Genomic DNA, 11,644 nt, shown 5'->3' on the forward strand with positions numbered 1-11,644 from the left:
ATTAGATGGGAATATGCAAGCTGCCATTCCGGTTCCCCGCTAAATTCAAAATCGCTACATTTATATCAAATTATATAAATACACTTACATGATATAGATTATTTATTTTTAAATTATGCTGATGCATTATTATCAAAACATAAATTATAAATAAAACTACGTGATATAATATATGAAATATTTAAATTCGACTATATGATTTTTTTAACCCACAAATTTGGCAAAAAGTAGCTCTTGCAAAGATTATGATGGCAAATGAAATTTTACTCAGTTTATAAATAGGCGTGCGCTAAAATTATAATCATTTGATTTTTTATATAAATATTAACAGATAATAAAATAATAAGAGACTATAGGTCAAACATTACTACAATACTTTTTCAAGAGTTTATTATGATAGCTATTTATATTTCACATCATACGTCCTTTTTATTTTCGTGGGTTAATGTGCATCTTTCTGTAGAAAAATGGGTTCCTAAACATACTTTCTTCTGGATCTCATTTCGCTTTGATGTTTCAAAAAAATGTTCATAGGCAATTTAATTACATATAAACATAATCTTCAGGCGCACTATATTTAAATTATAATGTGATAGTCATAATTATTAGTAATAACTGCGCATAATCTTGAATTTAAATTCGGTTTCCATTTGTCGCCTCTACAATTTATGATCCACATTGACAGTCTTTCTCTTCGCCCTAGTGGAAAACAGTAAAGTTTAAATCCATCCTCGCTTCTATTTTTACAAAATGGAGCACTGCAGCAGACCATTTTTCTTATATTCTAAACTTAATTTTAATTAAACTATACGACATGCTAATCGCACTGATTCCCGCGAACTGTCCAGGAACCAGAATGGCAGTTGCATATTCCTGTCTAATACAGGCCCTAACGAAATATGGCATCTGTCTTTCTGGTATCTAGTTTATAATATCTTTGATGTCTGTGAGGTATCCGATCTATGACATCTGTATGTTCTCAGGTTCTCAGACCGAGAATGAATGAGTGAATGGAGACAATGGAGTTGGAGTGAATCAGTCACATACAGATCCATGCAGCATGTTAAGAATATTCATAAAAAAACGTCCGCGGCTACGGTTGACATGTTTACGTGCAAAAGTTGCTTGAACGGATTTGACCCTTTATTGAAGCGATTGGAGAGCTAGAAAGATCTGCTTCTCGACTTACATGTGCCACTTGTGTTTTACAATTGACAGAGTGTGAGTATTTGCGGAAATGGAGGAGTGCGGGATAAAACTTGATGTCAAAGAGGTTAAGTTTGATCTCATACAAGCTATTCACGAATGTTCACAGCGTTGTTTGAAGCATTCTACAAAATGGTATGTTCTAGTTCAACTATTAGAAACTATATTGTTGGTAGTAAAGGCTTTCGACAAATATCATTGAGAAAAATGTATTGAGGATGTGCCGGTCCGGTCCCAGTGGTATACTTATAACCTCAACATTTTATCTAATTAGAATGGCTGACGTCGGCTTTTTTCATAAAACGGTTCTCCGCAATTCTATTCTCTTTTTAAAGAACTTTTTAAATCAAAAGTCTGCTATTTAACTTTTTTGTTTACCTGAAAATTTAACTTCTATTTTTTGTGTATGTTTATCTTTCTTGGTAGAAATTCAATCTTCTTGGTTAAAAATTCATCTTTTTATAGAAAATTAAATAATTTCATTAAAGATTTATTTTATTTGGTGGAAAACCAAATAAATTTATAAAATTTATTTATAACTACCACACGTTTTAATAATTCTACCCTGGTCGACATAGGTTAACACCAATTGCTGTACATTATATTTTTGGCGGAATATTTATAGTTCAAATTCAAAAGTCGTAGTGAATTAAAATGAATACAAATTTTTAATAAAGTATATTCATTTTCATAGAAAGGTATCAATTTTCGTAGAAAATTCATGTACTTGATTTGATAAAACATCTGGTTTTTGTATAGAAAACCCATTACTTCGGTTAAAAGTGTAACTGTGTGATTGAAAATTCGTTTTATATATTTATTTTTTCACAAAAAATAGTTTATTTAGATTGTAAATTAATTTTATCTCAGACAATTGTAGCGATTAATAGAAAATTTTTATTTTTTATTGAACATTTAACCATTTAATACAAAATGAAAATGTTTTGTCGAAAGTTCAAGTACTTTGTTGAAAATGATTTTATTTTATTTATAATTCAACTATGTTGTTGAAAATTCGTTTTCTTGTTGGTTGATAACTAATTTATTAAAATACAAATTTAACTACTATTTAATTTTTTGTTTATGAATTTATAATTTTTAGTACAACATTCATGTGTTTTATTTAAAAATTCGTATTTCTGTGTAGAAAATTGAGGCTTTTGGTTGAAGATGTAACTATATTATTGGAAATTAAATTTATTTTCTTTAAAATCGTTTAATTTTATTCAGCAAATCACTCTCTTTCGATTGAAAATGTCATTTCTTGTTCAAAATTCATGTGCTTTTATGAAAATCACTGTTTTTCAAATAGAAACTTGATTTTTGTGGTTTAAATCGTAACTATGTAATTGAAATTCGATATTTTTAATTAAAAAAATCGTTTTGTTTCCTTTTTCTTCACAAAAAGTAATGTATTTGGGTTGAAAATGAACGGTGTCTAAGAAAGTTGCACTGCTTTTATAAAAAATTCTTATTTTTTAAATGGAAAATGGAACCGTTTCAAACAAAATAAAAGTATATGGTCGAAAGTTTAAGTAATTGGTTAGAAATTAATTTATTTTCCTTCTAATTGAACTCATTTCTTGAAAATTCGTGTCCTTCTTGCTTGATAATTAATTGTTTGAAATGAAAATGTAATTATTTAATTTTTGACTTAAAAATGTATTACTTTTAGTACAAAATTCGTGTACTGTCTTAAAAATTCATATTTTGCGTGGGAAATTCTTTAGTTTAGTTGAGAATGTAACTATATAATTAAAAATTTATATTGCTTATTGACACTTTGCCTTCAGTTTTTCAAAAAAATTAATTTATTTTTATTAAAAATGAAAAGTTTTGTTGAAAGTTGAACTGTTTTATAGAACATTCATATTTTCTGTATACATTTGTTTATCTAAGATTGAAAAATATCTAATATAAAATGAAAGTATTTGAGCTAAATTTGGAGTTTTTTCTGGAAAATTAGTTTTTTTTTTTATTAAAATTGAAGTACTTTCTTTGAAAATTTATTTCCTTTTTTGTTGACATTCTTGAAATTTCTTGTTTTTCGGTAGAAATTTAAATGAAATAATTAACATTGTATGTTATTGGTGTACAAAAATTGGAATCACGTGTTAAATTTTTTATTAATGAAAAGTGTTTATCATCGAATATAGGTTATATTTCAAATAAAATACGCTTAATTTTTCTGTAAAATAAAAATTATATTTCAACCATGATCAAAATAGGTCGTTTTTAATTATTTTTAAAAATTATTTTTTGACATTTTAGAATAAAAATTCCATATAATATTATATTCCTAGTAGAGTAGACGTTGAAATTGAAAATAAAAAATTAAGAATCGCATTACGCAATATTTTCATATAAGTACTCCCGGACGGATCGCCTTCTTATTTGGCAACGAGGCCCAACCGGGTCCAGTAAAAAAAATTATCGGCTTTTTAAGAATTGTTAAAAGCTTGAAAAAAAAAACATTTTCTTAAGATTGCCAGGAAAATTGAAAGTGATTTTTTATTTTGAAAAATTATTAGAAATTCGTATTTTTTCAAAAGATATTTGGAAGTTACGAAAAATTTTTAATATTAATTTTAAATTTGAAAAAATTTGAAACAACATGCAGATTTTTCAAGACTGAAGTAAAATTTTCAAGTTTTTAAAGGATATCTAATTTATTTAAAATTGAAATAATGTAACTTCTAATGTAAAATAGATTGAGTTGAAAAAATGTAATCATTCAAGTTTTGACGTTTCTGGCATAGGATTGGTTAAAATAGTAGTATGATTTTTTAAATTGTTTAATTTGTTGATTAATTCTTTAATTAAGAGCATTGAAAATGATAACATAAATTCACATTTTTGAAAATGAATCTGAATCCCCTGTTTAGAAAGAATTTTGGTTTGTGACATCTAGCATGACGAATTTAAATTTTACTGTCGATGGTAGCGCCACACCAGAAAATGACAAATATTTGTAACGATCTAGACTGGACATTACCTTTTTCCCCTACAGGCTTGCTGAATTGAATTACTCCTTGAAAGACATTAAAATTGATCCTGAAACTCTGAAAGTTTCTCAAAATCTATTGATCAATGATGAGGAGGATCGGTATATCCTGGGAAAAAGTTATTTTGACCTCAAGGAGTTCGATCGTGCTGCATATTTTACAGAACAGTGTCGAACTCCAAAGGTTCGATTTCTGCACTTGTATTCTCGCTACATGTCAGGAGAAAAGAAAAGAGTTGACAATATGACAGACGTACCTCCAGATCCACTCAAAAATGACAGCTTAAAGTTACTTTGCACCGATTTAAGAAAGGATCATATTACTGGGAATTTAGATGGATTCGGTCTTTATTTGTTTGGAGTGACACTGAAAAAGTTACAACTTACGCGCGAAGCAATTGATGTCTTGGTTGAATCAATTCACAAAGAGCCGATGCATTGGGGAACTTGGTTAGAATTGGCCACCCTAATCACTGATCGCGAAAAGTTGGAAAGTCTCTCCTTGCCTAGTCACTGGATGAAACATTTTTTTATGGCTCACATGTATCTGGAATTGCAGTTAATAGATGAAGGATTGTCACTGTACAATCAGTTGCAGAAAGCGGGATTCAAAACAAATGGTTACGTTTTAGCACAAACTGCTATTGCTGTTCACTACAGAAGAGGTAATTTTGACCATTTGTCGGATTTTAAAACTATTTCATGTCGAGAAACAAGAAACCTTTTTTTTTATTTTCACCATTCTCCAGACAATTGGAGATAAACCCTTATAAGCTGATAAAATATGTGTGGCGTGACATTTTGTACAAGTGCTTGACATTCAAATACTAAACAGATTTTTTCTGACAGATGTGGACAATGCAATTGGCACGTTCAAGTGTATTATAAAGGATGATCCCTATTGCCTTGATAATATGGATACTTATTCGAACTTGCTTTACGTAAAAGAATTAAAAGTGGAGTTGGCATACCTTGCTCACCGGGCGACTGAAATTGACAAATATAGGCTGGAAACGTGCTGTATAGTTGGTGAGTCTTTGATTGAGCAAACGTCAAACATTTTCTGCGGGACACTTGAGTCCGACAAGCACCCAAATCTCACTGCAGATAGCGCCGTAAAGACTATATTTGCTGATGGTGGGATTTCTTTTTCAGGAAATTACTACAGTTTAAGAGCGGATCATCAGAAAGCAGTTATGTACTTTCACAGAGCGTTAAAGCTCAACCCACAATATTTGTCTGCATGGACCTTGCTGGGCCACGAATTTATGGAGATGAAAAATACTAATGGTGCCATACACAGCTATCGACAGGCAATTGGTGAGCAACTGTAGTTTTTAATTAACTGTTATTTCTTGGCTCAACATGCGCAGCCGTTGCTTGTTTTTGAAATTGTAATACCGCTGGTGAAAAATTGAAATGTTCTCTCCCTTGCAGAGGTGAACAGACGCGACTACAGAGCGTGGTATGGCTTGGGCCAAACGTATGAAATTTTAAAAATGCCTTTTTACGGTCTGTACTACTACAAGCAGGCTCAACTTTTACGGCCTCACGACAGCAGAATGGTTCTTGCTCTGGGTGAAGCATACGAGAAGCAGGACAAAATACAAGATGCCCTAAAGTGTTACTACAAGGCGTGCAATGTCGGTGACATAGAAGGCATGGCACTAATAAAATTAGCCACGTAAGAGTATTATTGTGAATTTTGGTTAATTTTTTGATACATAGATGATGCACATCTGTTTTACTTTTGTGCACACAAATATATTTATTTATTGCAGATTATATGAGAAGTTGGGTGAGTACGATCACGCTGCGGCGGCCTACACCGACTTTGTGACTGATGAATGTAGAAACGCTGACAGAGCTGAACTGAGTCACGCATACAAGTATCTGACACAGTATCATCTCAAACGTGATCAGTTGGATCAAGCTAATCATTATGCTCAAAAGTGTTTGCAATTTGAGGAAACAAAAAATGAAGCCAAAGCATTTTTGAAAACAATAGCACAGAAGAGAGTTAAAGTGGAAGAGAATCCAATGATGGTAAGTTTAGTATAATAGAAATTGACATGTTTAAACGATGAATTGTCTCGTGAGTCACAACGAAACTGTGTGTTTTTGTCTAATTGCAGACTGAAGACATGAATGAAACTGATCCTGTAATAGAACACAGTCTTGGCAACAACGGAACATCTAGAAATCAATTGTCACCTATGAATTTGTCCTTCACACCTACGTAGTAATGTACTTAGATTTTATATTATCTTCTTGCTTAAACTTTCACAAGTCCTTATGAAGGACCTGGTTTTAAGGCCGCTTGTACGGACCGAGTCAAGTGCAGTGGTCTAGATGATTTTTGAGAGCCGAGACTGCCATCGGATGGCCACATCTCTACTCCATTTTTCTCATTTCACTAATACAACATTCAACAGAGTCATTTCTCTGCATTTACCCTATTTTTCCTTGTTCGACAAAACTTCCCTTTTTTCCCCTCTGCCAATACATTCATGAACTCATTTTTTATGTAGCGTATATGAAATTTGCGCGTTCATATTTTATAACTGCGAACTGAATTGCGCACATCAATTCAGAACGTATTTTTTCATCCGCGCCAAGCCACGTATGGCCTTAGTGTATTAGGGAGGAATGGGATTCAGGCGCTCTCCTCAATTCATCATCATCATTTATTCATTTATTCATTTATTCATTTAGGCATTTGTATTGACTGTCCCTCGAATTGATCTAAATCTTGAAATACCTGGGCAAATCTAATTCATCGCCATCATTGCAAACCCTTTATTTATGTTGAAATTAAGATTCAGCACTTTACTGTGCCGATGAATGACCTCATCTCCCACTATTTGGTAAATCTGCGAATCTCCAAGTTGCAGCTAATAAGCACGTAAATTATGTAACAATTTTGAAAGCTTAGAACCTCTCTCAGAGACGAGTAAGACGTGAATGCCCTTATTCGCCAGATCAGGATACGATACATCAAGTAGATTGGCGCATGTTCTAATTGTGTACCGTTCACAGGTAAATTTTAAAGGTTTTTTACTTAGAAGGTACGGGAAAAGTTTACCAGAAGATTTGGCATATCGTTTCCAGACAATTGCCTCAAAATTCGGAGACGATGGATAAGAACGTGCTGGCCATTCTCTCAGGGATTGAAATTCTGTGATTTAATGGGCCTTCTTCCTTTTCTCAAACAGGGATATCCAGTTTTTAATGTCAATTAGATGCTTGTAGTTTGATTCATCGTTATCAAAGTGATGACGTGTGGGATGCTTTTCTCGAATTCTCCTGTTGCTGACTTTACAATCTTGGGTGTTAGATTTGCGGTGTATTCCTGCCGGAAGTAACAAAATTCAAGAGGATAAACATTCGTGGATAGAAAAAGAGAGATATTTTCATTCTCAATCAAGAATATACTTTTCATTCCTCAAAAGCTACCTTTTTCTTTCCACGTGTATATCCGTCATGTTCACTGAGATCTATATTTTTGTATTCCTGACTATACAACATATTTTCACAGATTTATCCATGTGTATCCATATTAAAACTTGATAATTAATGCCAAAATTATGTATTCTTATCCGCTTCTATCCATTGATATCAATTTTTTTGTATCCATTTGAATCCTTTCCAATATTTAAGATTCTAATGCGTTTCTATCCACGATATATTGTTGTAATTTCTATTTATTTGAATCTGAGCTGAAATTTATGGGTTGAGCGCGTCTATTCAATTAATTTTAAAACATAATTACCTCTTAAAAACACAATGCTACTGCCATGTCACCAATAACATGTGCTGTGCGAAAAAACATGCGGTTTTTTTTTCAAGGCCAAAAATCGTGTTGAACAATGACAAAATTATCCGAGTAATAAATCATTTTAAAACTTGAATTGATAGTCGTTTTTCCGCTTATATGCCCAAAAACCAAGAGTCCAGTCTCGCTCACGCCAGGTCCTTCCTCAGGGTGTCCACATGTTAGGGAAGTCAGGGAAATGTCAGGGAAAATAAAGTTTGTCAGGGAAATGAAACAGCTGTCAGGGAAAATAGTAATTTATATGTTTTTATAATATTTTGGAAGCACTTCCCAATATCAATCTAAATATTGTTTAATGTACATTCTTTAAAAATATAATTCGATTCTTAGTTTTTTATTTGTAGTTATTTCTTTGTTTACAGTTTGGATACATATCCTTTAGTTCATTAATCAGGTCAGAAAACTCAGCGGCTTTAAAATGGGCTATGAATCGCTTTTGTAAAATCAAAACTTCTTTTAAAAAATTACCCCCTGCAATGAAAAAAAGTATTAAAAAAAGGACTAGGCTAGATTTTTTTCAATTTTTTTGTTTCCAATGTGATATAAACACTTTTGCAAAATCAACCCTTACTTTAAAAAGCAGTCCCCTGTGCTGCAAAATTGTATTTAAAAAAAAGCAAACTATCTAAATGGAAAATGCTTATAAACTATTAACACGATATTTTCAAAGCACAACTAAGAAGCAAAATTATGACTGATGCAGACTGATGCCAAAAATTATATACATTAACTTTTTGGATTTTCGTGCTCTTTCTTTATTTTCCAATGTCATATAAATCGCTCTTGTAAAATTAACCCTTCTATATAAAAGAAACACCCTGTATTGAAAACACGTATAGAAAAAAGTCGATATATACATAGATAGAACTCACTTATAAAATAGTAACATGGTACTTTTAAGGAAAATTATTTCTCATCAAAATTATTTTCCAGTCTATGTGTGTATATTCAAAGAATATAATTTACCTTTTTCGATGCATCTTTTAATGCTTTTGAACCACTTCCAGCACAACAATTATTAACAAGTAAAATCTATTCTTATATCAAGAACAATCTAAGTATCCAGAACGGTTGAAAATTTTTTGAGAGCAGACTTTTTCTAAAATAATTTTTTTCAAATAGTTATTGAAACTATTTTTAAAGATAAGTTGAAATCGTTTTAGAATCCTAAAAAGCACTTTTGTAAATAGGGATACTGGGGATCTACATATATGTTGTAAAATACATTTTCGCTTTTATCTACTGTGTTTTATCTTTGATTTTTTATCTATGAGAACCATTTGCCCAAATCACATTGGAAAAAAATGCATCCCATTCTGCACAAAATTGTCATATAATACTAATAAAATTAAAATTAACTTCACGATAAGGACAGTTTTTTGGGTTTAATAAAACTTGAACATTTACAGCATTCACCTGATAAGAAAATCAAGTGAACGATTTACTTGGATAACGTTGAACTTGTATGGGTTTCCCTAATGCTGTTATCCATAAATGTACATAGTCTACCATTAATCAAATTCATACGAGTTTTGCGATAAGGGTAGTTTTATGGGGATACTAAACCTTGATTCCTTACAACATTGAGCCCATAAAAAAATCATGTGACCGATCTACCTGGATAAGGTCGAATTTATATGGGTTTCACTCAGGTAGGTTATTTCATAACTCAGAGCATTGGGTCTGTCGAAAACCCAGCTGACTTATATACTTGGATAAGTACGAAATTTGAGAAGTTTCGGTAGTAGCAGAGTCGAAAAGATTCTGAAGGACCTTCTCATCAAACTAAGTCATATTTGACGTTAGGGGTGGTTTCCGGGGGCAGTTTGAACATGATTCCTTACCATATTAACCCGCTGGCAAATTCAAGAAACCGAACTAACTTAATAAAATCGAATATTATATCGAATATTATATGACAATTATGTACAGAACGAAATGCATTTTTGTGAATGTGATTTGGACAAATGGTTTTCATAGGTTATTACACATATAAAAGCCAAAATGTATTTGATGTAAAGATTTGGAAACAACAACTCAAACCATTCTTCGATCGACTGGGCACTGGGCATTGGGCATTCTTCGGACACTGGGAGAGGGTATGCGTCTTGGTCGGTATCTTTATTGATTTGACGATAATCCCCTACTGAAAATTCCTATATAGGTTCCTATATAGGATTCTAGATAGGATGCTATATGTTTTACCTATAGGTGCCACCTATAGGAAAGGACATAGGATCCTGTATAGGTGCCTGTATAGGACACTCCCTAATAAGGTACCTAATAATGCCTAACTGATGGTACCTAACTAATGATACCTCATGGTACCTAATGGTACGTATATCTCTAGATGCTCCTGGAGGACCAAAAAAACGCCTGCGCAGTTGTAAGTGCTATAAAATAGTACTGCGCATCTGGATATGGTCCCATGCAGAAGCATATACAGGATCCTATATAGGGTCCTATACAGCAACCTATATAGGGGGCATTATTCCTCAACTGCCCCAACTCAAAAAGTCATGTTTTTCGATTGTCTCTAAATTCTGGGAATATGTTCGCCTACCCAACAGTAGTTAATCCACAAACTTATAGACCAGGATTACCAACCCTCCCCAAGTGAGGGGGGGTTGAATTTTCAACCCCAATGCCTGCAGGGGTAGTTTCAAACGCCTGTAACTTCCTTTCTAATTACGCGATTTAAAATTTTTATGAGGGTTTTGGAAAGTGCTTTTTACACGCTTTCATCCTATTTTATTATTTATAACAAAAACAAATGTTTAAACAATTTTTTCAATAAATCAATTGTTTATTTAACTTTTTTCGCAATTTAGGCATCTACGATTTTTTTTAAATAGTCTCAAAGGAAAGCTTGACTTTTTTACTATGAAAAATGTCTAATAAGAAAATGGACAAATTGAAATTCATTGAGTTACAGAGCCGGTTGTAGAGGGAGTCATCGCGTTCGCACTCGGGCGTTATGCGACAGCATACCGCGGAACAGTTTTCAAGTATGCCATTTTTTTGTAATACTCACATTGATCCAAAATTGCATAAAGTCATCGGAAAAAACTATTCAGTAATGTTAACCAGTAAGTTTGAAGAAGTTAAAAAATTTTAAAGTTATTATGAACAAATATTAAGTAAAAAGCACTTTCTTAAAAATGAGCAGTATTTTTCTGAAGATAAATGATTCCTCACTATTATAATTTATTATCCGACAATAATTGGTTATTGCTCTTGCAATTTTTTAAAACAAATACATGATTTAACCAACTTCTCACGTATAAAGTGTTTGATCAAATAAAGTACTAACGGATTAGTAATTAACGCCTGTCGTCAGCCTACATCCTATCAAGTTATAGTTTCCAGTCTACCACGTGGAGGTGACAGTGCGATTTTAGACTCCTTTTATTTGCAAGATGATTCGGGGTGCTTAATTTTAGTGAGTCCCCTCGCCTCTCACTTTCTGGAGTGCTTGATTTTAGTGAGTCCCTTCGCTTCTCACTTTATGGGGTGCTTGATTTTTGTGAGTCCCCTTGCCTCTCACTACACAACCTCTTTATGCTGTTCGCCTCTTCTTCGTACCAGCTTTCCACTTT

The 11,644-nt window shown here is 32.5% G+C and overlaps 1 protein-coding gene across 3 annotated transcripts in view; it reads left to right on the forward strand.

The window, feature by feature from the left end:
- The first annotated feature begins 1,009 nt into the window (after positions 1-1,009).
- LOC117167861 (cell division cycle protein 23 homolog) overlaps positions 1,010-11,644 on the forward strand; it is a 19,970-nt gene continuing 9,335 nt past the window's right edge. For 2 of the 3 annotated variants that reach the window (XM_033353075.1, XM_033353076.1), the window contains exons 1-7: positions 1,010-1,341; positions 4,217-4,875; positions 5,060-5,239; positions 5,366-5,530; positions 5,648-5,894; positions 5,992-6,256; positions 6,346-6,457. In XM_033353075.1, the coding sequence (XP_033208966.1) occupies positions 1,238-1,341; positions 4,217-4,875; positions 5,060-5,239; positions 5,366-5,530; positions 5,648-5,894; positions 5,992-6,256; positions 6,346-6,453 (1,728 nt within the window). In that variant the 5' untranslated portion in view covers positions 1,010-1,237 and the 3' untranslated portion in view covers positions 6,454-6,457. Of the gene's footprint in view, positions 1,342-4,216; positions 4,876-5,059; positions 5,240-5,365; positions 5,531-5,647; positions 5,895-5,991; positions 6,257-6,345; positions 8,122-11,644 lie in introns of those variants that run through there. The other variant, XM_033353074.1, reaches the window with a different exon arrangement.

This window comes from Belonocnema kinseyi, chromosome 2 (assembly GCF_010883055.1).
Source record: "Belonocnema kinseyi isolate 2016_QV_RU_SX_M_011 chromosome 2, B_treatae_v1, whole genome shotgun sequence".
Lineage (NCBI taxonomy): Eukaryota > Metazoa > Arthropoda > Insecta > Hymenoptera > Cynipidae > Belonocnema > Belonocnema kinseyi.